General features: G+C 53.0%; 4 protein-coding genes across 6 annotated transcripts; 2 read left to right on the top strand and 2 right to left on the bottom strand.

Annotated features, from left to right (window-relative positions):
• The first annotated feature begins 4,616 nt into the window (after positions 1-4,616).
• On the top strand, positions 4,617-8,113 carry LOC115352835 (beta-galactoside-binding lectin). Its single transcript, XM_030041519.1, has 4 exons — positions 4,617-4,720; positions 5,955-6,034; positions 7,343-7,514; positions 7,905-8,113. Exons 1-4 carry the CDS (start codon positions 4,712-4,714, stop codon positions 8,046-8,048), a joined length of 405 nt encoding a protein of 134 aa, XP_029897379.1. The 5' UTR covers positions 4,617-4,711; the 3' UTR covers positions 8,049-8,113.
• Positions 8,114-10,546: 2,433 nt separating this feature from the next.
• LOC115352755 (urotensin-2 receptor-like) lies at positions 10,547-12,661 on the bottom strand. The gene has a single exon (XM_030041373.2). It carries the CDS (start codon positions 11,707-11,709, stop codon positions 10,603-10,605), a length of 1,107 nt encoding a protein of 368 aa, XP_029897233.1. The 5' UTR covers positions 11,710-12,661; the 3' UTR covers positions 10,547-10,602.
• A 191-nt stretch (positions 12,662-12,852) lies between these two features.
• Positions 12,853-24,028, bottom strand: LOC115352297 (arf-GAP with dual PH domain-containing protein 1-like). Of its 3 annotated transcripts, none has more exons than XM_030040227.2 (11): positions 22,480-24,024; positions 21,357-21,487; positions 20,355-20,446; positions 20,183-20,265; positions 19,335-19,447; positions 17,612-17,758; positions 17,103-17,186; positions 16,702-16,764; positions 16,119-16,190; positions 15,373-15,604; positions 12,853-15,285 (listed from the first exon to the last, which is right to left on the bottom strand). In XM_030040227.2, exons 1-11 carry the CDS (start codon positions 23,030-23,032, stop codon positions 15,257-15,259), a joined length of 1,599 nt encoding a protein of 532 aa, XP_029896087.1. In that variant the 5' UTR covers positions 23,033-24,024; the 3' UTR covers positions 12,853-15,256. The 3 variants fall into 3 exon arrangements, 1 of the variants encoding a protein (XP_029896087.1); XR_003927088.2 differs by lacking the exon at positions 12,853-15,285 and adding an exon at positions 16,440-16,589 and having other exon boundaries at positions 15,444-15,604; positions 22,480-24,028; XR_005934181.1 differs by lacking the exons at positions 12,853-15,285; positions 15,373-15,604 and adding an exon at positions 16,440-16,589 and having other exon boundaries at positions 16,071-16,190; positions 22,480-24,028.
• Positions 24,029-24,074: 46 nt separating this feature from the next.
• NOL12 (nucleolar protein 12) lies at positions 24,075-27,666 on the top strand. Its single transcript, XM_030040228.2, has 6 exons — positions 24,075-24,197; positions 24,299-24,404; positions 24,629-24,677; positions 25,121-25,263; positions 26,260-26,360; positions 27,040-27,666. Exons 1-6 carry the CDS (start codon positions 24,121-24,123, stop codon positions 27,209-27,211), a joined length of 648 nt encoding a protein of 215 aa, XP_029896088.1. The 5' UTR covers positions 24,075-24,120; the 3' UTR covers positions 27,212-27,666.
• The last annotated feature ends 10 nt before the right edge of the window (positions 27,667-27,676 follow it).

Raw genomic sequence — 27,676 nt, 5'->3', positions numbered from 1 at the left:
TTAGCGTACCTAATCCTGAATTTAAAATACCACAGCCCACATAACACAAAGTGGCTGAACAGGTACAAAGACGCTCTCCCAGTGGAAAGATGTTGCAAATCACTGAAGGAGTAATTGCAGCCGAAACAGGCTTTTTCCAGCTGGAGAGCAATGCATACAGGTGGACTTTGGTCACGTAGTCCACAGGCTCTTCAGCCAGGCCCTTTCCCAGTCCTCCAAGGTCACGACTCGGGATGCCCTGTCTATCGCTGCATCCCTCACAAGCAGATTTGGGGGCAGATCCTCCCTCTTTTGCTTCAGACACTTGCCTGACTGGGCTATTTCTTTGGTGGCTGCCAAACCACCTTGGTTAGAGCCACCCAACAGCTCAGCCCAGCAGCTCAACTCAACCCCACAACTTGCAGTAGCTGGACTGCAGCCCTCAGCACGCAGGACCAGTCTGGGTATGCTGAGGTATACCAGTGCCTATCAGCTAGACCAGAAGGCAGGCCCTAAATCAAAGCTACTCGCAATGATGAAACTCACCCTTAGCAATCATGTTTCCCTCTTCGACCTAAGCTGAATTACAGCTTGGAGGTTGGGAGGGGTGGGGATGTCCATGAGGAGAGCTGGGAGCTCAAGAAACTGTGCCGTCTCAGCACGGAGAGATCAGCACGGGCTCTTTGGGTGTCAAGGAGAGTGCGGGAAGATGGCTGGGGCCCTGGGAGAAGAGCTACAACGAAGACCATGGGCAACCCTAGCTACAGATGGGGATGTCCAGTCCCTTCTACGGGGATGATGGGTCACAGCCAGCGTCAGGGAACGAGCTCAGGCCCCAAAGGCAGCAGCAGTTCTTTGAGGACTGTCTGGGATTGCTCACCGTACAAGGGCAATTTGCACTTTCCAAGGAGGAGTGAGCAGATGGGGACGTTGTGCAAGGAAAGGCTAGAGAGAGGGCAGCGAGTCGCTCCCAGGAGCCGGGCTGTCTCTGAAGCGCAGCCCACAGCGGAGGTGCCCAGGGTCAGGACCTGAGTGGGATGCCTAACCCCTAGCACAGAACATGCTTGGTGGGGTCTTTGCTGTGATTTCTGGCCTCGCACACTGTCCTGGTTTCGGCTGGGATAGAGTTAATTTTCTTCCTAGTAGCTGGTATAGTGCTACGTCTTGGATTCAGTATGAGAAGAATGTTGATAACACACTGAAGTATTCAGTTGTCACTAAGTAGTGTTTAGACTAAAAGTCAAGGACTTTTCAGCTTCTCATGCCCAGCCAGCAAGAAGGCTGGAGGGGCACAAGAAGTTGGGAGGGGACACAGCCAGGGCAGCTGACCCAAACTGGCCAAAGGGGTATTCCAGATATAAACCTGGGTGAGTTGGCTGCAGGGGGCGGATCGCTGCTCAGGAACTAACTGGGCATCAGTCGGTGAGCCGTGAGCAATTGCATTGTGCATTGCTTGTTTTGTATATTCCGATCCTTTTATTATTATTGTCATTTTATTATTGTTATTATTATCATTATTAGTTTCTTCCTTTCTGTTCTGTTAAACCGTTCTCATCTCAACCCACAAGTTTTACTTTTTTTTTCCGATTCTCTCCCCCATCCCACTGGGTGCAGGGAGAGGGAGTGAGCAGCTGCGTGGTGCTTAGTTGCTGGCTGGGGTTAAACCACGACGCACACATGTGCTGGCTGTGAATTTGGTCTGCCCCTGTCACGGCAGCTGGCTCTTCTACACCCCCTTCTTCTGGCCCCGTCCTGTCCAGGGCACACAATCCCAGTTTGGAGAAAGCAGGTGCAGATGCAAACACCACCTGCCTCATCCTCACAACCAGAGATGAGGCACTGCTGAAGTGATATCCCACAGACATTCCTCCCTTCTGCACACTTGCAGCTCCCTCCGGCCAAGAGTTTGGCACGGCCAAGGGCTCTGTTTGCAACAACAGCATCAGGTCCAGTCATTCCCTTCGGCTTGGGCATAGAAGATCTTTTGCCTCCCAAGGTACGATGCGGATCAGTGGCTCTCCCTCTAATACAAAGTAAGGATTTGCAATGTGAATGCAGGAGAGCTCTCCTGGTGAGGAATAGCCTGGCTGGAAGGGTGGAGGAGAAGAGCCCTATCCCACTGCTGAGGTCCCAGACAGCGGGATAAGCCCATGCCACCAAGGTCTGCTGTGACCTGTCCTCATCTTCCTCATCTCCGTCCTTCACAGATCGGATGGGCCGATAACCTGCTGGCACGTCCCCTAGCTGACTGACCCGCCGCACACTGATAAGGAATGAGGTGACAGGAGGTGAGGATTGCCAGCTCTAGCCAGCCTGGCTCTGGCCTTCTCAACCCACAGCGGCTCTTCCTACACCGCATCGCTCCTCAAAATAACGGGCAAGCACCTCTGCATCTTCAGTGTGGTGGAGCGGGTGTCAGTGCGGCTGGGGACACCATCCCTGTCTGGTGTGCCATCGCGGTGAGCAGGGACCTCCCCTCGCCTGAATTCAGCCATACCTTGTGAGGACGCCGATCCTGGAGATTTAGACTTTGTCACCTCATCGTGGTGGCTCTAACCCAGAGGTAGGAAGGGAGACATGGCATTGTACTGATGGAGGTAGCCCGTGGCCTGCAGGCAATGGGACACCCCATGGCCCCCGTGCCTATGGTATTAGCCTGTCGGGTTAATGCCATTAAATTCAAGGCTCCTTGAAAGCCAGCAGAGACATCTGGACTTCCATCCGACAAACTCAGGCTGCCCGAGGTAGACTTAAGTCTAAAGGCTGAATTTCCTCCGTGTGAATAGCCCTTCCAGAGTCTCCTCTGGGATGGTATCCCCTGCCTCATTGTCACCTGTTATCCATGAGCTGGTCTCTAATCTTCCAGCAGCATTTGGAGCAAGGTCCCTGGACAGGCAGGACTCAAGGAGCTGGTGGCTGCTAAGGCTGCCCAGCTGCCAGAAACGCTGCAGGAAACACAGAACCTACCCCTGACCTTTCAAATGGCCTCCACCGTCTCCAGCTCTAAGTGAGAAAATAGCTACACCTTTCCCTTCCCCGTCCAACATTTCTTGCAAGGGAACAGTCCCTCCTAGTCCGGCCCCTGCAACCTGCTACACCATGGCTCCGGCAGCAGCTCATCTCCTTGGAGAGACGTCTGGGTTCCTTTGCAGGGGTTCGGTCTCACAAAATCTTGGATTTGAAAGGAACTGATTTAATTAAACACACATCAAGAGCAGAGGGAAGCTGGCTCTACTCACTTTTTCTCCTGCTGGTACGGAGCACTTCTTGTCCCTCACCCTATGGAAGGGATCAGGCTCAAAGGCTGAACCCTGAGGCAGGTTTCCAGAGGAGGAAAGAAGGAGCAAGCATGTCAGATGAGAAAAGCCCACTTTGGCCTTTACTCCAGCCCACTTGTGTCGTGGGGTGATCAGCGACCTGGCCGAAGGCTGGAACCTTTCCGTGCCCCCCTCCAGGAGGGTCTCCCTGCTACCTCTGCTGGCATCGATGGCACCAACTGGAAACACCCAGGGGTGACAGCCTCTGGGGTTGTGCTTGATGGGGGTAAGACGGATGGGGACTATCACGTTCTCGGGAGATGGAGAACTGATGGGCCTCATAGAAAGAGAAGAAGAAAAGTGTTTCAGTGAGTTTCAGTTCTGGGCCTCCTAAGGAAATCACAGAGCGTCTTGTGATTTAGAGACAAATATGCAAGACAAGGAGAGCTTTAAGCCACAGGCTTGGCCCACTGCCTGAATTTTTTCCCTCCTCTTTCAGTGTAATTACAGTTGAGCCATGTAGTAATTGGGTAACTTTTTCCAAAGGAATCCTTTCACCCAGAGTGAATCATACTTGCCACAAACAGAACGTGGAGACAGATAAAAGACACATAGATCCTATGGCTTATTGCGATAGAGCGTTTTGCCCCCATCCCCTTGTTCCTCAGCCCCCCAGGTGTGTCCAGGGTAGGTGCAAGAGCCAGGCACTGAGCTTTCCTGCATAATTCCTCCCCACCCCTCCAAGGCAGCTTCCTCCTGGCTTGCTGTGCCCTACAACCAAAATGAACTGCATGGTTTTGAGGGCGTTTAGGGGTTCTGCAGAATAAGGACGATTTTACCTCCTTTGGGTCCTGTACCTACAAGAGCGGCTGGTAAGGGCTGGGTCAGAAGGTGGACAGCCTCTGGGGATGGCAAGGCTTGATAGTGCAGCTGGGTGACCCTGGATCCAGCTTCAGTCCTCTGCTCCTGGGGTTTCACCTGGCCCACAAAGGGTTTCTAAGGTACGGTGTGCCCTCAGTGATATTTCTTCTGCTCCTGATTTAGCCAGAGCTGAAAAGTCCAGCCCTCCTCCCAGACCCTTCCCGCCAAGTCTCAATCCATCTGACCATTTTCCGTGTGGGATAAAAGCCTTGGATAGTAAAACACTCATTGTAAAACTATTTTCCATTGGCTTTACGACCACACACGGCTGGATCTCCTCCTGGAGCGGCAGGCAGCCTGCTTGGATGGGTCGGGTTTAGCATCCTGGAGAGGAGCCTGGGTGAGGGTGGGAGGAGGTATCTGCAGGATAGGTCCTCCCTCCCCCCAAAATCAACCCCTCCCACCCTTTCCTCGGTCTGATTGGCAGATGGGGTGGAGAAGGGCTGGGACAACTCAGCTCTCCATCTATTTAAAGGCAAGGGTGGGGCTCCCATCAGCTACTTGCCTGGGACCGTTCCTTGGTGGAGAGGAGCATTAGCCTGGAGAGCAGCACCATGTCTTGCGTGAGTAGAGAAGGGGATGGGGCGGCTTTGCTGGAGGTGATGCTTCATGGAGTGGGGACTGGGGGGGAATGTGTTGGCTTGGTGTGGGGGTACTTGCACTATTCTTCTTCATCTGCTCGTCAGCCCTTGCGTCAGAGGGTCTGCTAGAGCTGGGTGCCTGCTGCTGGGGAGGAAGGATCCCTGCCGCATCCATTACAGAGCGGGGGCTGCTATTTCTTGTTCTGGCAAGAGCGTTTGTTTTTTTTTTCCCCTGCAGGATCCCTTTGGGGAGGTACGGGGCGGCGGGGGGGTCCTTGCTGCATTGGCTCCCGAGCTGGGGTAACCTGTTTTACAGTAGCTCTGCTCTGGGGAATCAGCTGCGGTAATGTTTATTGCTCTCTGAACGTCTCTTCTGGGCTGCCTTGCTGCTTGCTTCCTGGCTGAAGTTTTCATGAGTCACTGAATGGTTCTCTCCCTCTCTCGTAAGGAAATGTGCTATACAGAAGTGTCCTTCTGTGAGTGTCAAGGATAGCTGGGGAGATGCTTGTGTCAGAAGAGTGATTGCACTTCTTTGATTAATTTATCTTTTGTTAGACTGAGGATGATTAATCAGGGAGTGTCCCAGTCACAGGCTTATTTATTAAAGTGGGGTGGGGGAAAGATTCTTAGTATTCTTGGGGTCTTGCCTCTGCTCTGATAAAAAATGAGTATATATGGGTTTAGTTTAGTTCTAGAGAGAAAGTGGGGAAAGGTGTGTACATGGAGCAGGAGAATGCTCTTGCAAAGGCTGAGCCTACAAGAAAAACAACCAAGCCCTTAGGAGCTGGGGAGCAAAGTGTCTGAGCCCCCGGACCTGGGTGAGGCTTGCAGTTCAAATCCAAGCCAGGAGAAGGGAGTGGAGGTTCCATCCCTGCACAGCCAAGCTTGTGTGGGACGATATGAGACCCAGAAGGCCCACAGGTATGTTTGGGACAGGGTGGGTGCGATGGGAGCTTGCAGGTATTTACGTTTCACTGCCGTGAAATACAGATATGTTGATGAGAGCAGCAGCAGAAAGGTTGCGAAATTGGGCACATGTCCCATGTGACTGGAGTAACTTCTCTGGGATGTCCCTGGTGCAATGCCCTGGGGGAAGGGAGCTTCCCTGTCTCTCCAGCTATCCAAAGGGATGCACTGTCTTGCAAGGAGAGCTGCCAAGTCAGAGCAAGTGAGCCAGCAGGGACTGAGCTAATGTCTCTGCTTCCATGTTCCCCAGGGACCAGTATGCACCAACCTGGGTCTCAAGCCTGGCCAGCGCCTCACCGTCAAGGGGAAAATTGCACCAAGTGCCAAGAGGTAAGCCGTGCTGTGCTGCCGAGGCACCACACCGAGTTGTCTTCTGCTGGTGGGGGACAGAAAGAATCCCTCCCTTGAGTGGGAGAGGAGCAGCTTTGGAAGGAGTTAACATCAGCAGCGCTTCCCCGTGAGTCACTGCCTAACGCACATTGCAGACACGTACGACTGCCAAGGGGCTAAGCCGAAGCAGATGTGGAGCTCCAGCTGTGTGCACTGGCAGTGACCACATCCTCTCTAGTGCAGGGTAAAGGAAATGGAAGCTGTGTCTATACTGAGATTTGGGTTGAGACCGGCCCCACAGCTACATCCTCTTCCCTGCATGAATATGGGCAGGAGGAGATTATGGCCCAAGCAGCTGGGAGGTCTTGGGTTGCTCCGGCTCCATGGATGCTCCGAGCCACAGCTCCAGCTGATGGTGCAAACGGAAAGGCTGCATGTTGCAGCAGCGGCTCTTAGGGTGTTGAAGTTTGCTTTTACGCAGCGGAGATGCCTCTCATGCTGGCAGGGAAGGAAGGAGGGAAGCTGGTGGGCTTAAGTGGAAATGTGCTCTTAAATGTGCAGGGATCAGGGTGGCTGGGGTCCCCAGGGAAGCCTCAGCAGCCCCTGGCCCTTGTGCAGGTCTGCGGCTGGTGGGGGCTCTTGGTGGGTAAGGTGGAGCCCGTAGCTGCTGTACCAGCACTAGCGGCGTTCCAGGAAACATGTCCCAGCTCTTCCCAGCGCCTTTGAAGTTTGATAGCGTCGGAGTGAAGCCTCCTGGGCTTTCTCTTGCCAAATAATATGCTTCCTCTCTACTCATCTGGGTAAGAGGCCTGGAGGCAAGGTGGACACTGGGCTAGGAAGCTGCTTCCTCCCATCTGCCATTGCAGATGCTTTGGGACAGCTAATGACATGGTAATTATTTCAGCTGCCTGCAGGGTGGGGAGAAGGCAGTGGCTGTTGGGCAGGATGCAGCACCAGCTAACTGTTTGGGGCTGAAAGGAAATCTGTGGAAAGCAACTGACTCCTTGGGAGCTGGTTTGGGTGCAGGATAACTCCCTGCTCAGGGCTCTAAGTGCTGAACCTTTCTCTTGTTAAAAGCTTTGTGGAAACTAAGTGGTGTGTCTCCCAGGGATGGCACTGTGGGACCTGTCACCCCAGCAGAGGAGAGTACCCCTTACTGACACAGCACCGTCTTTTTAGGGAAGCTGTGCAGTTTAGCAAAGGGTTTCTCTTTGGTTACCCTCAGCTGGGCTTGGAGCAAAAGACCCAGAGATGTTCATGGTAATGAGCAACATGCTACCATAGTATTGACGTCTTCTTTCTCTGCAGCTTTGTTATGAATCTGGGGAAGGATGCTTCCAACCTCGGGCTTCACTTCAACCCCCGTTTTGATGCTCACGGTGATGTGAACACCATCGTGTGCAACTCAAAGAAGGTGGAAGAGTGGGGTGCAGAGCACAGGGAGACTGTCTTCCCTTTCCAGAAGGGAAGTCCAATAGAGGTGAGGCCTGGGATGCGCTGTCTGTACGTGCCCTGGCAAAGGGAGGGAGGGTGTTTGGCACAGGGCACCCAACTGCAGGGGCTGTCTCTACGGGAGGTGGCTGGCTTCTCCTGCTCAGCCAGTGCCACCACCCAGGGCTCTGAGCAGTGATGGATGGTGGGGATCAAACACGCAAGCTCCATCTAGCTCAAAGGGATGTTACTATTGAACTGAGCAGGGAATAGGCATCTCTTGGGAGGCTAGAATAACACTCCTGCTGTTGAAGAGCAGGTTGTGCTGCTGAGCGTGTTCACCCTGCAAAGTGAAGGGTGGCACAGCAATGCTGTGGAGGGGAAAGGCTCGAGGGTATCTTGGCAGAAACTTTCTCTGACTTTTCCATTTGTCTTGCAGATCACTTTCAGCGTCAACCAAAATGATCTGACAGTCCACCTGCCAGGCCACCAGTTCACGTTCCCTAACCGGCTTGGTCTCTCTGTCTTTGACTACTTTGATGCACAAGGGGACTTCACACTCCAGTCCATCAGCTGGGAATAACTTCCTCTGGCACCTCCATCTCAAAGATGCAGAAAAAGCAATCAATAAATAAGAGTTTTGGTCTACCCAGTCTCAGAATCTAATCTGTTTCATACTGCTAAGTCCACATGGGTTGGTCACCTTGCTGGAGGGGTGGGGCGAGGAGGGTAGCCAACTTTGCTTGAGTACCATGTGGATGGGATTGTATCAGCCTTGGCCCTTAAAGCCATGGATGGAGAGGAGGGTGAGTGTCAAAAGGCTGGGAAGGCAGGAGGTAAAAAGCCCAAGGAGAGTCTCAGGAGGAAACACTGGGGCTAGATGTGACAAGAGGGGAGAGTGGAAGGGTCCCTTAGGCAAAGTCACCCACTCTTGAGGTCTAGACTGACACCCTGCCCTGCCTGAGTAAAATGGGTTGATTAAATCTATTTGTCCCTGAACCAAGCATGCCCAGCTGACCTCAGACAGCCTTGAGTTGCTGTGCTAGGTAAACCTAGTGGGGCATGGGGTGAGGCGAGAGTCCTCAACTGTGCTAGCTTTGGCCTGCGCCCCTCTGTAGAGGCTGGTCCTACTCATGACACAGCTCTCCTACGTTGTCTTGGGACCTCTTGCTGCTGCATGAGGACAGCAGTAGAAAAGGATGCCTTGCTGGGTGTGGTGGAGCATGCAGTGGGCTCCTCATCCACATCCTTTCTTCCAGTAGCTGCAGAAGCACAAATACTGTTAAGCCATAGCTCATGTGGCATGCTCCAGCAGCCTGGAGTGGTCTGGTTCTATTCTGCCCCATGTGCCTTGCCTGGTCCATCCACAGCTAGGAGAAGTAGCAATGCCCAGCTGGGGTGTGGGATGCTAAGGATGTGTCCGCTATGTTTTTTTACTCCTGCACTCGTGTTAGCCCAAACAAGCCTGAGCACTTTTCAGTCTAAACTGAGGCTAGCCTCTGAGGAGTCTGGAGATGATGAGGCATGTTTGATGTTACAGCATAGTTCTCACCGGGCTGTGGGTTGTTACCCAAGGTGTCAGCCGGCTACTAATGCTAATTCTGCAGCAATGACTACTGCTGTTGGGCAGGCTGTGCCTGGTGGGCATAGGAAAGGTGGGAGCTGCCCTTTCCACAGTGCACAGTAGTTACCAGGTAGGCCCGGGATGGAAGGACCCAATCTTTGGGTCCTCGCTTCCAGGCTTGGCCGTGAGCAACGTGAAGCACAAACAACCTGATGTCCTGCAAGGACTCCCTGCGGGCCTGGCTGGGCTGATTCCTCCCGTTAAGTAGTTGCAGAGCAGCTGGAACACGGGAACTTGCTCCTATGGCAGCAGCACCTCCTGTTCTTGCTCCATAATTCATGAGGCTCTGCCAGGTCCTGTGTCTCAGGTGCTCATGCAGAGGGAGGCTTGGCTGCTAGGAATTGGGGGGCTGAGGAGGAAGAAAGAGACGAGCTGGAGACAAAGGCTCAAGGTGGGCTTTTGAGCTGGAAGGCAGGAACACTTGGGGTGTACAAGCAACTTGAGGCTCTGCAGCTGGATCTCTCTTGAAGCCCTGTGTTGCCCAAAGCCAGTCTGCTCTGGATGATCGCCTACTCTTTAGGGATACATGTATAACAGTAAACACGACATCTAACATTGCTACCCTGTGCATAGGCATGGCTGGGGGACAGCATAGCTTGGGGACTCCTCCCATGGGGTGATATCGATAAGGCCATCCTTTCTGGGGATGAGAAGAGAATTTAGCTGTATGAAAGTGAGCCATGCTAGGCTAGATGGCCTCAAGGTGAGAGACCTGGCCCAGTTTATGCAGTGGTGTTGACAGAGTCTGGCAGACTGGGCTACATTTGGTAGACCAGGGAGTTGGGGATTTCCTCAACCACAGCAGGGACATGGTGCTGGTGAAGGCCCCCTCCCTGAGCTGTGATGATGGGCACATAGTGGAGGTCTCTCCTCGCAGCTTCCTCTGCTGGGCTGATCTTGAAAGCCGAGCAAATGTGCTGACCTCCCCAAGCTGTACTTCGGGGCAACATCACAATGGCTCTTAACCACACTTGGGAGTCTTTTTTTAGAAAGACTCTTCAAAGATTTCTTTTGTGGAGGGTGGGGGAAGAAAGATGAGTGTGAGCTTTACCACAAGAGGATGAACCTCATTCAGATCTCCTGCTAGCGTGGCTGCTTCTTGAAGTAAGTGAGTGACTCACTGGTCCTGTGAAATCCGTGACTCACTGTTACCCTGACTTTATTATGGCTTGGCCCATTGCTGGCGAGGAGGTGAGGGGTGGCGAGGGTTCCCCAGCTGTATAATTTACACGCATCGAGGCCGACTGCTCCCTTCCACCTACTCCCCAGCCTTGCGCAAGGCGGAGGCTGGCGTGTGAGGGCTGAAGGACCTGAGGATGGAGTCAGGATCCCTGGGACAAGCGTCCTCCCCCAACCCGAGGAGGGTTAGCAGCCTTGCAAAGGGCACGAAGGAGAAGGCACCGCAACAACAACGGAAGACGCTGCACGCCAGCATGGAAAGTGATGCATTTTTTTATTTCTCAACTCGACCCCAGCCAAAAGCTGGGAGATGTTCCCAACCTGGGCGCACTGCTCACCCCTCGCTTTTTCCCCCAGACCCCAACAACTCCCCAGAAGCCGGGGGGACGCCGTGGTCTCCCACCGGGCCACCCGCAGCCTGCCGGGAGGACGCCGGGGGCCGTGCCGTGCCCGTCCCGCTGCGGTTGGGGCGCCGGCGGCCGCTGCCGGCAAGCAAGGTGTAGAGGAAGGGGTTGACGCAGCTGTTGCCGTAGGCCAGGCAGGTAACGCCAAAGTTGAGGTAAGCTTGGGCGGCGGGTCCGATGCCCAGCCCCTCGCCCCGGTACAGCCCAGCCAGCTGCCAGGCCCAGAAGGGGAGGAAGCAAGCCCAATAGGCCACCACGATGGCGGAGATCCTGGAGAAGAGCCGCCGGGCCGGGGCCCGGCCGGCCGCCGGCAGCCCCAGACCCCAAGCGGAGGACCGGTACGCCTGGGCCAAGCGGGCGTAGACGACCCCCAGCACCACGCCGGGTGCCAGGACGCTGGTGGTGAAAAGCACCGTCAGATAGAGCCGGAAGGCCGCCGGCGTCCAGGTGGGGATGCAGAGACGCTTGCGGGGGCCATCCTCCTCCCGCAGCTGGGTCATCACCATCATGGGGGCCGTAAGGAGGAGCGAGAGGAGCCAGAGGACGGCGCTGGCCAGCTTGCGGTAAGCGTTGGTGGTCCGCCTGGCCCGCAGCGGCCTGGCCACCGCCCAGTACCTCTCCAGGCTCATGGCCGTCAGGAGGAAGATGCTGGCATGCATGGTGAGGAGGTCCAGGCTGAGCAAAAGCCTGCAGCCCACGTCGCCGAAGAACCAGTCATGGGCGAAGTAGGTGCAGACCACGAAGGGGATGGTGGAGAGGTACAGGAGGTCAGCCAGGGCAAGGTTGATCACGTAGACCCCCAAGGAGCCCGCCGAGTGGCCCGCCACCCTGCCGGAGGCCACCACCACCGTGTAGATGTTCCCCACCATCCCAGTGAGGCACATGGCCAGCAGCACAGCACCCAGCGGCCCCGTGACCGGGCTGTCCCCTCCCAGGACACTACTGTCGTCACCCCCACCGCTGCTTTCCTCCAAGAAGCTGCCAGCCTCAAGATCCTCTCCAGGCCTTGCGCTGATGAAGGAAGGGTCATAAGACATCTTTGGTCATAAGACAAGAGCAAGTCAGGCTGCCAGAGACCTTCCCCCCCCTCGCTGTGTGGGGCACACCTAGCCTTAACAGGAAAGCAGCCGAGGGAAGGGAAAATGGAAAGAGTTCATCAGGCATAGGTACTCCAAAGAAGTCTATTTCTCACCTCCAGCCGCCCAGTCCATTTTGCTGATCCTGTCCATCACAAGCTCTGTCTGGTGGTTTCCCTTAACCATCAAAGGGCTGAGAAAGGGACACTGCCCTCCCCTTCAAGACCAATAGGTGCAAAATAACCTCTGCCAGCCAGGAGGAAAAGTCTCTGCTCTTCACCGGGTCCTCATTTGTTGCTTCTCCAGCATTCACTGGGCCCAGGGAAACCAGCAGACTTGGTGGACAAGTGGATTTCTCCTCCTGAGTCTGTGTCCTCTCAGCTCAGACAGACTCTGGAGAGGTGGGCTCTGCCCCCCTGAACCAACCCCTGAGTAGTTGCCTTGCCCACTGCACGGAGGAATGTGTCTGACTCACAGCTTCACACACCGGTGCGAACGCAGTCCCAGTTTATACTGGGCTTTTAGCCGCTAGCTGAGGAGCCCTGCTGGCTCTCTCCTCTTTCTTGCAGACACGCTCTTTCTTCCCCCATGCCTTCCTGCACCTTCCTCCTGCTCCCTCTTCCTTCTTGTTCTTGTTTCCCTTTCTTTTTCCCATTTCCCCTTGCACAGTTGTCCTCATTTGAGAGAGGAGACGACTGAAAGACAAGACTCCCTAATGTGGCAAGGCAGGAAAAAGCATCGCGCTGTGACTTTAGAAGGGAAACAAGGGCCAGCCCTGAAAGTGCAATAGGCAGGGAGCTGCCACGCTGCTCTCCTCGGCCCTTAGCCAAGCCGGGCTGAGAGGGTCTGTCCCCCACTCCCTTCCAAGGACACCAGGGCCCCTTGAGGCATAGACAATGGACGTAGCCCCCAGTTTGCAAGCAAACCCATCAGATGGTAGGACATCTCACATTTTCTATGACCTGGGCCTCTTCCACCCTTGTCCCCTGGTCAGCAGCAAGCTCCTAGACACTCAAAGGGCTGGATATTTTAGAGCCGCTCTTTCCCCCCTCTCCCCGAAGACCATCCTCCTTCTTTAAGCTTTCCCCCTCCCTCCCTCGAACCCCCAGGACCTGCTGCCTCACTTCAGAGCAGGGGAGCAAAAGCCTGTTAAGCAGGCACCATTGCCTTCTAGCGGGGCATCACTGCATGACACCTATGTCCCCACACTTCTGCACCCAACGCTACCTTGCTCTTTCATCTCCCACATCCCAGCCTCATCGGTCTCAGGGAACCGACACGGTAGGACAGAATTTGCAGAGCAGAGACAGATGTGCCATTACTAAATGTGCTCTGCTATTAGTTCACAGGGGTTTTCAGGCCACTCCAGCCACGCTTTTTTGCATCGTCAGTATATTAGCTTCGTTGTGGCTGAGTCAAAAGCCTCCACTCATCTCCAGCAGCGATAACTCAGCAGCAAACAGGAGAAGGAAGCATCTCATCGGTACTGCCCTCACTGCGGTAGGATCAAGCACCCTCCCGAGCAATGTGCTGCATGCAACAGCATCAGCTTCAGTGTGCCCATGCCACAGGAGTGGGTGTATGGCATTGTTGGACGGAACTTCAGAGGCCTCCCTCTGGATTATCTGTATTAGCTCCTGGCACATCTGGGTCATGCTCTCTACTCTTTTTCACACAGAACTGAATGTGCAGGTTGTTTAGATGGGGCTTGAGGTTTTTTTAATGGACTACCCCATTTCATGTTACCAGAACTTATAGGCACTTTGTTTTGGAACACAAGCTTTACAATGGCCTTCAGTTTTTAGGACAGTCATGCTCCAGACTGGGAGAGATCAGCAAACTGCAGTGAAAATAGACTTTTGGGTGGAAAGCTCCATCAGGCCATGGCAGCAGAATGAGTGACGCTGCTTCTCATCCAGGAAGTCAATGCTCCCAACAGGTTGTGGTGGTCTCAGCACAGAGAGGCATCCCCAGAGAAGCAGAGGGGAACCATGACTTTGCCCATTTGGCTCTGATGGGAAGATTCACAGTCCACATGCCCCAGGAAATGCAATGAATAGCCAAGGCTCTTTGCTCTGATTGTCAGTGCTTTTCTTTCAAGAAACAACCTCGTACCTTAGCAGTTAGCAGCTCAGTTCGTTTAGGAAGGTAAAATAAATTACAATGGGATTTTTTAAATTCATTTCTTTAGGAGCTAATTAAAATACTGTTTGCCTCATTAATTCCAGTTGGCTCCCCTTAACACAAGAGATGCCTACTCTCACACTGCCTGCGTAAAACTGCAGACACATCAGATACTACAGTCATCAGCAGAACTCAGCTGGTCCTTCCAGCATGTGAAACACAGCTCTCCCAGGAGAGCTTTAAGAAATGATCTTCAAGATATGAATCATAGCCTGATTTAGCGGTTAGGGCTAACTGTTCCTAGAAGGACAAGAACATACAAACTTCCCTGTTATACTACTGCATAAAATTATATGTGATATACAGTATAAACATATGTAATGTACAGGGCAGAATGAAAGTGCCAGGCCTTTGACGTACAGACAATGAGGGAGTAGAGAACCATGCATTATTATCTTCAGACATCAACCCCTAGGCTCTAGTAAAGACAACAGAGAGTCTGAACTCTGTATCAGACATGCCATAAGCTGCTCTCTGCAGGACCCAACCTCTCTCCATTGGTTTGACTAGAGACTCAAATTTGACAGCTGAACTTCAATGGCATGAATATCCCTCACATTATCTTCCCTATGACAGTATTCCACCTCCCACCACTTTTTGTTACACGTGCACACACGCACACACACACACACATTACCCACATACACACATGTATACACACACACTGTTTTTGAGCGGATCTCTTAATCTTCTCTGCAGCAATTGGAGGAAAGTCTCCACACAAATGAGGTCTGAAGAAGCTTTCAAGCTCATACACGGCAGAAGGAAACAGGCCTCACATTTGGCTGTTAGATTACATCTTTTAAGTGACCTTTCTCAACTACAGCTCTAACTGATCAAATATCTAGATGTTTCACATCTCTGTCACCAGCAGAGAAGCCATTTCTTGTAAAGGAACAGTCTCTCCTAGTCCAGCAGCCCCTGCAACCTGCTGGGGTGTAGCTCCAGCCAGGCAGCTCTTTTCTTGCATAAGGCAGATGGCTGTCTGCAGTTTCATGCAGGAGTGAGGCTAGGTCCCATGTCCAACACAGCAAGTGCCAAGTTTTCAAGGCCCAATTGACAGGCAAAGCCTGCCAGCATCCAGTCAGATCAATTTAAGTGACAGGTTGCACCAAGGATTCAGACTCACAAAGTCTTGCACTTAAAAGGAAGCAGCTTAACTGGGCCCTCAGAACAAAGTGGACCATCTATGGGGGAAAAAAGTGCTTCAAGGGGTGCTTCAAGAGCACTGTGTTTCTCTGATGTTGATCTCCTCTCCTCTCCTGACAGCCCACCCAACAGGACCAGGTGGAGTCGAGTCATAGCAAGGTTCCTGCACGGCTTCCTAGGATTTAAACTTGAAGTAGGCTTCAACTGTAGTGAAGGAAAAAGGTGGTGCATTAGGGCAATACCCTGAACCAGAGTGGCAGGAGGGGAAGGAAACAGCATCCAGGCACTTACTTGCATATTCCTGTGGTGTCATGGCCTGGTTGATGACGCTAGTGAAGGCTGCGATCCAGTCCAGCTGGTCAGTCTCTGTCTCGCAGGTGAAGAGGTATTCCCGGTCAGGGGTGGCAATGGTGAGGCCATAGTGCCAAGAGAAGTTGCCCTGTGTCCCCGAAGGCAATCCCTTCTGGACGCTATATCCATTCTCTCTGCTGCCCACAAATACCTCACCCTTAGCAAATGCATCCTGCACATCAGGAGGGAAAGAGAGGGATTTACAGAAGCCAGAATTCCCCAGAAGAACCAGGGAATAATAGCAGTGCACCTAAGGACAGGAGGAGAGTGGGTGAGGGCCAGGAATGTAGCAGCAAAAAGATCTGAAAGTGGTCAGGGGATTCAGAAGAGCAGGGAGGCTGTGCTCAAAGGCAGCGGCAGAAAGGAAAATTTAAGAGCATAGGTCTCGAGAGGTCTGAGAGAAGAACTGCTGCTCCTGTCTCTCCACATCACCACCCATGCCACTCTCCTCAGCACCACCACCTTTACACCACTGCCCTCCCTGTTCCTGTTGTTTGCAGGCAGTGAAACAAACACAGAAAGTGCACAATGAACTAAGTGGGATGGAAAGGAGAAGACCTAGAGTCTATTCAGAGCAGCTGGGGAACCTGCAAACCCCCTTACTGCAGAGCAAAGACTCTAGTTGCACTTTGACCCTGCCCTCAGCACTGCTGCCTGCGGCTACCAGACATAAATCTCCCTCTCACCAAAGGGTCCTTGAAGTACATGAGCCTGCGGTGATCCAGCGTGAACCAGCGCCTCTTAAAAGCCTCTCTCTGCTGTGAAGGGAAGAGGTGACATATGTAAGGGGACAGTGCCCTCTGCTGCGAGCAGTGCGAATGGATACCCAAAATTCATCCCAACCGCTTGAACCAAGCCCCTGCCTTAACAGCAACCTCCTCCTCGCCCTTTCTGAGCTGAGAGCGGGGATCAGTATCAGGTTTTTCAGCCCCAACTGCTGTCCCCAACTCTTGGACTTCTGTGAAGGACCCCAGAGTTGAGACAGGAGAAATCTAGACGCTAAATACCTGTAAGGTCACGCACACACAGACACATGCAGAGAGATCTGTTGTTCTGGGAGAAAGCAGGGACTCTGGCTTCATCTACTTTCACATATGTCCTTCCCCTTCCTTTTATTCTCCCCTCCCTTGGTGCACACACACTGTTCCCACGGGTGTCTAAAGAGTCGGGGGGGAATGGGGAAACAGCAGGAGAAAAACATTGAAGTAGGGAAGGTCAGTGGCTCTCTGGCAGGTCCCTGTTAGATTTTTTTCTCCCACAGCAGCTCACCTTGGGACCAGTCTTCTCCATGTATCCCTCCTTCAGGAAGTTTCTTGTCAGCCGATTTTTAATCTGACAAAAAGACAAGAGTAACATTCACTTAGCCACGTTTCTTCACTTTTGCCCCCCCACCATTCCTTCCATTCCCCCAAATTCAGTCACCTTTTAAATTAATGTTTGTAGAACTGCCTAGCCTGGAGTCACTTCTGCCTCCAAAGTACCCAGAAACAGCAGAGAGCTGTTGTTCTCTGGCCACCACAGGCCCTTATACACATGTTTTCTCATCCCTCTATCTAAACACTGCAATTTCCACTTCTGTACCTGGGGTTCTAATAGTAACTAATGAGCTCTTTTATCACATAACCGAGTACCGGCAGGAGACTCAGCACTGCGCTCTAGTGCTGCCTTACCTCATTATCGCTGGCAATGGGAAATGCTACCTTCAGATAATGGAACTGCACAGAGCGAATGGCATTGAACCAGTCCACTACCTCCTGAGAACAGAAAAGGACGGGACAGAAAGCTTAGCCAGAGCAACAGCGAGCCATCTAAATTCACCCAGCTGCACCCAACCCTATGTTTACTACAAACACAGCCAGCTCTCCCTACACTGCACCTACAGCATCTCCCTCATACACACACAGGCAGCACGGCTGCCCCATTCCCCACATGCACAGGCAGCACATCTGCACATCTTCTACGGCAGCTCCTCCCACACAAACCAACTCAGCCAGTGCTCCTGCCCTGCTCCCTGCAGCAAAACCCTCTCACAGACACACAAACACAGAACCAGAACCCCCACTGTTACCTACAGCAACTCACACACCCCCCCATCCTACCCATGCTTCAGACTATTTAATATTAGCAGCTTCTCAAATCACCTCAGTGCTTTGCAGTGTTTGATGCTAAAACCAGATACCTTTCCACTTTCATGGTAGACAAATATATTCCGGGTCTTGTTGTCTTTGAGATAGGTGATCTGCAGGCCGTTGGGGTTCCCAATCTTCACTGGCTGGAATGTAGCATTGATGACATCTATTTTAACATTGATTTTGGGTTCTTTGGCCTGAAAACAGAATGGCATTGGTCAGCAATCCTAGTGGGAAAGAGACCTGAGATACTGACTTAGTGGGGTAAGACAGGGTTAGAGGGTTTTAAAAGGTAATAACTGCCCCTTCCCAACAAAACTGTTGTAGCACACACTCCCTTCACTGTGTGGCCTGCTCAAGCCCAACCAGTGGCCCAGCCCCTCCAATTTAGATTTGAGGTGTGCCTACTCTGGAACTGCCAGTGAAACACTGAGAGTGTATCTGACTTTACAGCTGAGCCAGTCTAAAGGCTAACTGACCTCAAAAGGAAAGAGCCCACTTCTAGAACCACAGAATAGTTTGGAAGGGACCTTTAAAGGTCATCTAGTCCAACCCTCCTGCAATAAGCAGGGACATCTTCAACCAGATCAGGTTGCTCAGAGCCCTGTCCAATCTGACCTGGAATGGTTCCAGGGATGGGGCATCTACCACCTCTCTGGGCAACCTGTGCCAGTGTTTCACCACCCTCATTGTAAAAAATTTTTTCCTTCGATCTAGTCTAGATCTACCCTCTTTTAGTTTAAAACCATTACCACTTGTCCTATCACAACAGGCCCTGCTAAAAAGTCTGTCCCCATCTTTCTTATAAGCCCCCTTTAAGTACTGAAGGGCCGCAATAAGGTCTCCCTGGAGCCTTCTCTTCTCCAGGCTGAAAAAGCTCAACTCTCTCAGCCTTTCTTCATAGGAGAGATGCTCCAACCCTCTGATCATTTTTGTGGCCCTCCTCTGGACCTGCTCCAACAGGTCCATGTCCTTCTTACGCTGGGGGCCCCAGAGCTGAACGCAGTACTCCAGGTGGGATCTCACCAGAATGGAGTAGAGGGGGAGAATCCCCTCCCTCGACCTGCTGGCCATGCTTCTTTGGATGCGGCCCAGGATACGGTTGGCTTTCTGGGCTGCGAGCACACATTGCCAGCTCATGTCCAGCTTTTCATCTACCAGTACCCCCAAGTCCTTCTCCACAGGGCTGCTCTCAATCCCTTCAACCCCCAGCCAGTATTAATACCAGGGGTTGCCCCAACCCAGGTGCAGGACCTTGCACTTGGCCTTGTTGAACCTCATGAGGTTCACATGGGCCCACTTCTCAAGCTTGTCCAGGTCCCTCTGGATGGCATCTCCTGCTCCTCCCTATCGCAAGCCATTCCCTCCCTTGCCGCATTCCTTTCAGGGAGATGAACGAGCAGACAAGAAGCTCTCCTCAAAACAAACCAAACAACAGGTTTTTGCCAATTTGGCTCACAGTGGGGTGAGGCTGGTTCCAGGGATGGTGCAGGATTACACAGCCAGGCAAATGGATAAGGGGTGAAGTGAAAGATCAGCCCTTTTATCAGCAGTGAGGGAAGGGTGTAGGGAAGCACAAAGGGAGAATGTGGGGAAGTGTCACCCTGACAGTAGGAAGGGGACCCCACTCCTCAGTGACATGTTTTGTTATCATCCCTGGCCTGGGATGAGCAAGGCAACCTCAGAAACATGCATAGGAAATAGAAACATCTTTGTGACCCCACTGCCCTGGGTAGAGTACACTCCAAGGTGGGATTTGACCACCATACTCACATCCTGCTTGGTGAAATACTTCAGACACCCCTCTCTCTCAGACAAGAGGAACTTGCGGGGTAGGAACTGCCCATTGTCTCGACCTCGCTTCCAGAGGATACCTTCCTTCACCCCTAGGAGCAGAAAGGCCACTTTTAAGAGCATCCCCCCACAGGCATGGTAGGCATCAGAGAGCTGCATGCAGCCTGGGGTTCCCAGCGACACCTCTGGGATAAAGCACATGATGGACTATTGCTGAGAACACTTGAGAAGGAGATGTCTCACCTCTGACTTACAGCTGAAGCTGGTGGTGTTCTTAGGTTTGCAGCCCAGATAAACGGTTACCAGAAGACACTCCCAGATGCTTCCCACCTCCTAGTCTGGCTCCCACTACTGCCTCTGACAGTGTGAGAGCCATCTCTCCTGTGAACACCAGAGTCCTGGCCCACGCAGACCCTGGCGTGGGACCAGAACTCTTCCCACTTGACTCTGCAGGCCCTTGGGCTCCAGCGCCTTGTGTCACAGCACTGGCAGTGACATTTCAAAGACAACCGCCAGGGTTGGAGGGGGTGGCATGCAGCAGGACAGAAATTCCTTACTGCAGAGGTCTGGCTCCACCAGGACAGCAAACGCCTTTGAAAAATGCCAGCCAGTAATACCAGGCTTGGAAGCAACCCGTGGCAGTGCCAACTTACGCTGCCCACAATTTAACACCCCCCCCAAAACAATACCCTGTAAGTACTAGCTGGGTTCTCGGCAGTACTTGTGGGATTTGCAACACTGACACTATGAGCTTTATCCTCATGGTGCTCAAAAGCTTCCAGCCAAGGCAACAGACAGGATATTTTGATGCTGTGCTCTGCTCTTACCATCAGAATACGGCAGCTGTTTTCCCGGCTCGGTGAACTCTTTGCGTTCATATTTGGCCCGTATCCACTGTTCTCTCAGCACTCTAGGGAGAGAGGTGACAGGTAGCTCAGAAACGAACTAGGAGAACCCAGAAATGCCCTTCCCCCTTTTCTTCTGTATGCAGCAACTTACTGGCAGTCATTGTAGTTTGGCTGGTAATAGTAAATAGGGATGTGAGCTTCGTATGTGGCTTTAGTCACAGCATTCCCATGCTTGGCCAGAAACTGCAGAGTTAGACAGAGAGTTAGCGCCTTCCCTTTGATACAGGCACATGTTGGACCTTTTTCTTTCCTGACCCACTACGGGGCTAGATGCACATCGAGCTCTAATGGAGCATTCTCTTTCCCCTCCATTGCAACATCCCAGCAAAGTCTGGCTACAGAAAGGTGAGTCTCAAAGGTCTTGTCTACTCTCAGAAGTTACAGTGATTGCACCTGAATCAACAGAATGCCATAAATGTCACTTCCACGGGGGCTGGGTGGACACACATTCGGTGGATTTGCTGCCATGCCCCACATCTCGGGGGGAACCAAGTTCAACAACAGCTCTGCAATGCTGTCTGGGAGGACATTCCAAACCTCTTTGCTCTTCTCCAAAGAGCAGTGAGATACAGATTATTTTCTTTGGATCTCCAGAAAATTTTTTCAGTCCCCTGAAGATTAATGGGTTGAGGGGGGTGGAACAGGGAGAAGTCAAGTTCCCATAAATGCCATTTTTCTCAAGAGATCACATTATATCTGCAAACTTCTCTGAGCATGGAATTGCCCCAGGTTTTCCCCTCGTACTGCTGAAACCAAGAGGAGACATTGAGTCCAGATGGTGCTGGCAAGTGGGAAATGAGTAATCTGGAGTGACAAAGACGCTGAGCCTTGGCAAGATACATTGCAAGAGCTCTGCCTTTGCCATAAAGTAACAGGACATGGGGAGACACATAAGGCAAGTGCATTCTACATCTCTCAGTGGGTTATGGGGAGTTATCCCCACTTGAGTATCCAGAGCATGAATAGCAAAGGGACAGATTAAATCAGATTAAATCTCCAACTCTGTGAGGACAAAGGGCTGATTTTCCCAGGACAGTTAGTGTATGGCCTAGACCCAAACCACCTGACATACTAGTGGGGATAAAGATCTCACCTGCACCTGAGCATCATCCCAGTGGTCCATCTTCAGGGATTTGACTTTGCTGATGCTAGGGATGTTGCGGTGAATTCCTGAACAGCTGAGGCATATAAAGACACCCAAAGTAGAGGATGCCCAGTCAGGATCTGAGAGTATAAAAAAGGGTATGACTAGAAGTGGTAAATTCCCCTGGGAGATACGCCTCAACTGAGAATGTAGTCCTGAGAGACAGAGAGCTGGGTGACCACTGTTTCATCCCTGCTGGTTAATTAACACCCAAGGTACAGATGCCAGTCAGGAAAAAGCATAGCTATTGGTCCCTCATTTCCCCTGCTTCAACGACTTCATCTGAATCTCTATTGACCTGAATCTTGAGAAACTCCAAAGTGCTTTGCAAACTCCCCTCTGTGTAAAGGGTCACCCACGATGAAAATAAAACCACCTCTGGGAAAAGATTCCAGGAGCTGTTTAGTGCAACACAGCAAATCCCCAACAGTATTTAGATCAGCAGCCTTGAATTCAAAATTTTCCTGGGAGAATTTAAGAAGGTAAAATGGTACTAATTAGCCCAGTCTTCATTTGGCTTGGGTGGTACACTCCACATGCCCCTTTTGGGAGGAGTACGATGGGTGTTTTTAGCAGCGCCTGTAGGACCTCAAACTGGGTACCCTTTTGAGAGAGCAAGCCCTTCAGTAAAAGAAACCTCCGAGGCGCCTGTGGCAGGTTGTCAGTTCAGAGCTGAGTCACGGAGGAGACAATGCCCTCCTGAATCATGCCTTCTTTCTGGAGCAGTTAGGATTTCACCGGGAGCTTTCCTGTCAGGTCCTGACTGGGCATGACCTTGGTTTGTATTTGAGATCTGACACGACTACAACCCACAGAGCTGCAGCTACACAGCCCCTGCTCATCTGGCACTACCACGTCCCGGCCCTTCTTCCCACCAGCGCTGTGGCATCTCCTTCCTCCTCCCTTGCCAACTCACCTCCAGGGAGAGGAAGCAAATACCCAGAGCAATGCCTCTCCTTACTCTCCACCCCAAGCTCCCGTGCAGTCCAGGCAGCCGGCACTAAATAGCTGCTAGAGACCAGCCCCAGCTCCCTGCTTCCAACTCTTCCTCCAGCAGCCCTCAGGGACTCACCCGGCTTCCCGCAGTCGGCGCACAAAGAGTTTTCCGCTCTTTTCCACACCTCCTTCAGGGCCTTCATGCTCCGCTCGTTGCCTCCGGACATCGCTTCCAACGTTATCCCTCCCGGCAGGGCAGGACAGGACCAGGAGGAGGGCAGCCGCCTGCACCTTCTGCACCTGCAGGACAACCCACTGGGTTGCCCAAGGGAGAAGGAGCCACCAGAGAGACAGAAGCTCCGGCAGATGGAGGAAAAAGGAGAAGGCAGGAGAAGCCGTAAGGTTAATGGAAGGAGGCCTGACGGTGCACCTGAGCTGGCTGAGCGCAGGCAGGGGCAAAGAGGCTGGAGGGTGAAGCGCACCCAGACTGTGAGTGAGGAGGAGGAGGAGGAGGAGGAGAAGACCTGCCCCATGGGCGTGGAGGGAAGTGCAGCAATTAACCACAGAACTGGTTTTTCCGCATTTCTGGTGGTGAAAGGACAGGCCAGGAAAAGAGCACAAGCAGCAAGTGAGCTGATAAAGGCGAGGCGGCCCTGGATGAGCAGCCACCAGGCTGTGTCAGGACTCATCACGCTCTGTGTGCTGGGGGGGGTGTCTTTGGCTGCCCCCGCAGCGCCTCAGGAGCTTCCACCAAAGTCAGCTGGCCACCATGCAAGCATGACACCCATTTTTAAGGCGAGGACTGGAGGGCAAGAAAGGTTCAAGAGTTCAGCCACAGTCGCTCAAGCCAACAGATGCCACAGCAGTCCTGATGCCCCCACCTACTCATGCTGGTACTCCTCTCCACCATCAACTACAGAAACCACGGCTGTTCTTCCAGGTCCTGCATCTTGGGGACTCGGTGCCAGAGCCAAGACCTGTCCCGGCACTTGCCTCCGCCAGCTAAGAGGAGCAGCTCAGGTGCCACTGACACCAAGCAATGACGATAGCTTGAAATAAACTCTCAGACCTTTACTGAAGAAATGCAGACATTAAATATTTGGATGAGTGACCTTTATTAAAGAGATGCCGATGTAAAAATACCCAGAGAAGCAGCAGAGCGGGTCTGGGGGTGAGAGATCGGGTGCAATGCTGGCTGCACAAGGCAGCAGGCTAAGAGCCTTTTCCTCGGAGGGAGCTGAAGAGGAGCAGGAGCTGGAAGCACCCGAGCCTGAAGAAACCCCCTGTCCACCCCAGGCTGGATGTTAGGGGCAGGCACAGACACCCGCGAGGTCCACGATGGTGGCTTCTCTCTCCTGCCCCAGCCTGGGGGAAGAAAGCACACCGGGAACGGGCGAGGGACCGCACACAGCTCCCACACACCAGCGGGACACGAGGCCCCCACGTCTGCCTCACCCCGCTCCTTCAACCTGCCCCACAGCCAAGGCAGTGGCACCGCCATCCCCTCCCTCCCTCCCGCCCCGCAGCCCACCATTCTCGGGGCTCCCCCAAACCCTGGGGCCGCTCCACCCTCAGCCCAACAGCGGCTCAGCCGACAAGGCCCTCCCGCTTAGGACCTCATAAAGAAACCAACCTCCCACGCACAAACAAAAAAAAAAAAAACCTTATGCCCGGCCATGCGCGGGCGGCACAAAATGGCGGGCGGAGCAGGAAGGCCGGCCCTCACCGCCGGGCGGCGGCGGAAGGGGCGGGCGGGCCGTAGTTGTGTGGAAGCGCCATGGCCCGCAAGAAGAAGAAGGGTCCGGCCGGCCGTGAGGGGAGGCTGGTGGTGACTTTCGACGAGGAGAGGCGGAGGTGAGGCCGGGCCGGCCCCGGGAGTGGGGAGGCATTCCCCGGTGAAGGGGGTCGCTAAAAACCGGGGGGGGGAATGTCTGTTTCTGCGTTGCCGGCGACAGGGAGTACCTGACCGGCTTCCACAAGCGGAAGGTGGAGCGGAGGAAGGCGGCGCTGGAGGAGATCAAGAGGAAGCTGAAGGAGGAGCAGAGGAAGATGAAGGAGGAGGTATCCCTACAAACATCCCCTGGGTCCTCCGCGGGAGAAGGGTCCGACCCCTCCCGCCACGGCGGGCCGGGAGCGGGGGGCAGGCCGCGGGGACCAAGGCCGCCGGGCAGGAGGGGTCTTCGGGCTTCCCCTGCCCCGCTTGCCAGGGGTAAGGGGCCGTCCCGGGTGGAGGGTGGGCGGCTGGATCGGCGGAGGTGCCGCAGTGACCCGTTTCCATCCCTCAGCGGCACCAGGAGTACCTGAAGATGCTGAGCGAGAGGGAAGAGGCGCTCGGTACGTGCTGGGCCCTCGGCGGCGGGGCGGCCGCCTGAGGGGTGGGAGGTGGGCGCCCGTGGTCCGACCCCCTCGGCTGGGTGATAAGAGCCGGAGCAGAGGTGCTCGCACACCGTCCCACAGTGTCAGCTCCTCGCTCCTCTCGTGTCCCGCTGGGAAGCTGGGCAGGGATCTGAGCGGGGACCCCGGCTGGCGCAGGGGCTCAGGTGGGTTGTACAGAAAGGAACGAGCAGGAGGACATCTCCAGGGTGTTACCAGCTCCTCTCTGCTGGGGGAAAGCGTTTGCCCTTCATGCTTCTAGTGCCGGTGTTCAAGCACCTCCGCGCTTTAACCCTGCATGCAAAGGCTGGGTTACTCCCCCTCGGCATGGCACTGCAGGAACAAGCGAGCGTATCTTGTGAAAAGTTGGGCGCTTTGCAGCACAGGATTTCTTGTCTCCCCAGATGAGGCTGATGAACTGGAGCACTTGGTGACGTCGCGGACAGAGTCTGTGAACATCGACCACCCAAACCACATTGTAACAGTGACCACCATCAGTGACCTGGACCTCTCAGGGGCACGCCAGCTGGGACTGACCAACCCTGTGGTAAAGCCTCTTGCTGCCTCTCTGATTGTATCAGCCATAAACGTGCTTATGGCTGGCTAGGTAGGGCTGGTGCTCCCTGAATATGCCCAAAAACTTGCAGCTGGCTGGGAGCAGGGATGAAAAGGAAACTCGTAACTTTCACATTCCTCCACAACTTATGTTGGGCCTCTAAAGAGGAAGAAATGTCCTATGTGGATAGCTCACTCCAAACCTTCCTGGAATCCTTTGCGAGTCCCAGCTTACCTTGTGTAAGTGAATGGTATCACAGGGCTGGATGGGAAGAATGTATTTTAAAAGCCAATACAACACAAGCAGCAAGATTTCAGACTTTGCTGCATGGGCTATCCTCAATCTCTTTCCTGTGTCCTGTCCAGGAAAAATTACTATTAGCACGAGGAGGGAATTCTTTCTCCATGATCCTGTGCTTGGACCACAAATAAGGAAGCCATTCAGTTCTGGTTGTGGTTGCTTTTATTCTCAAAACATATTGTAACTGAGATCTCTTATTTGTTTCATAGAGGCTTTCAGGCACTGGTTGACTTGATCCTTTTGATCTTCATGACTTGTGGCTGGATTTGAGCTCTTTGGGGAAGTGCCTGTGTTTGGCAGTTAAACTTGTACAGTTATAAGGTCATCTTCTAATCTAAAAAGCCACTTTGAAAGGTTTTAATAGTAATTTAAGAAAAAAGCTGAAACCTTTAATTCATACTTTAGACTTCAGTTGCTTGGCCATTAAGATCATGCTGAAGTCTTTAGATCATAGGGTGGATTACTGTAGGACTTCTTGCTGGTTGTCCCTTTCTGAGTGGCTGCAATAAGAAACGTTGAGATTGGGACAGCAAGGGATGTGGAGAATCAAAAAACACTTCATCCATGACTAGGTGGTTTACAAAACAGGATGAAACCAAGGCGGCAGCAGAAACACTGGAATCACAAGACTGCCTGTTTTAATGTGTCTATAGGGATTTTTTTTCTCTTTCTTGCTTCCTTTTTAAGGGAAAAAGTGATGGATCAGAAGAAGAGAAAGGGGAAGAGGTGGTGAACAAGCCTGTAAAAGCAATGCCCAAGAAGTCCAGAAACCCCTTCCTATCTGAAAAGTATGTATGAATTCATTCAACTCTCTGCTGCTAGGCTGTGCACACTCATCAGGAGGATCTTGGGTTCCCAGATCAGCAGTGTGGTTGCAGGGAGGGGATGCTGTGCTGCCTGGCTGCCGGTGGGCAGGAGCCAGCAGAGGGCACTGGCAGAGCACAAGCCTGCCCCAGACGCTGCATTTCCATGGCATTGATCCCTGGTGACGGCAGCAGCAGCAAGAAGAGAAAGAGGAGGATGTGGTGCAGGGTGGGCTTTGTCCTGAACTGTTTACCTAGTCCTTCTTCTCAGCAGATATTGCAGGGAAGGCCGTATTGCAGGGTGTAGGGTTTGTCTCTAGGATCGAAGGTCAGAAGACCCTAAAGCTTAAAGCTTTGACATTCTCCACATTTTTCAGTATCCAGGATTTATGACTACTTTGGGGATGCGGAGAATTACTTAACTCTGTGGTGGCTGGGCAGCCCACTGCTCAGAAAATTCATTTTGGTTGTTACTGCACATGCAGACTTGCAGGTTTCCTGCCCTGTCAGGATGATGCCCAGCACAGTGGAGTTCCTCTGGGGCTTGCCATGGCTGGCATCCGTTCCCGCTGGGCCACACAGGGCTCTCCTGCTATTGTTGTGGTGTCGCCTCGCTCCTGCAGACTTTGGTCCCCAAACATTTCTCTCTTCCTGCCCTGCACAGGATCTCTTCTCTTACTGCCACGCTGCACATGCACAGCCGGAAAAAGACGAAAGGGAAGAGACCCCAACGTGGGCAAGGCCCACGCAAGAAAATCCAGAAATCCAGCACGGGGCGAACCACTAAGACTCAGCGACGGCGGCTGACAGGCAAAATGGGCCGTGACCAAGATTAACATATAAACTAGTGCTCAGACCAGCAGCTGGAACAATGCTCCACGTCTGGCCTGCTGCTCTTCGGGGCCCCTTCGTTGTGTGCAAGGGCCTTGTTTACTTGGCTCTCTGACCAGCAGTGAGCCCAGTTCAGCCTTTTTCTCACCTCCTGAGCGCTGGCCAGGGTGGCTAGATGCTCCACCCATTTATTTCTGCAGTGATCTCCAGCTAAGTGTCTGGGTGCCACGGAGTCTCTAAAAGCTTCTGCTGCGGGTCCTGTTCTCTGTTTGGCATAATCCTTCTGTCCTTGGGCCTCCCCTTCCAGAGCTGACACTTGGCTTTATCAAAGGAGAGGATCTGGGGTGGAGTGCAACAGGCACATGGTCAGGGCAATTTATGAGACTTGGAAGAGCTCTGCTTCCACTCGTGCATCAATGCCCTGGTATTTCTGCTGTGCAGTAAATCCTTTTTCCATGGAGACATGGTGT

This window comes from Aquila chrysaetos, chromosome 17, assembly GCF_900496995.4.
Source record: "Aquila chrysaetos chrysaetos chromosome 17, bAquChr1.4, whole genome shotgun sequence".
In the NCBI taxonomy this organism is placed as follows: Eukaryota; Metazoa; Chordata; class Aves; order Accipitriformes; family Accipitridae; genus Aquila; species Aquila chrysaetos.
This window is presented reverse-complemented; position numbering and strand designations above follow the sequence as displayed.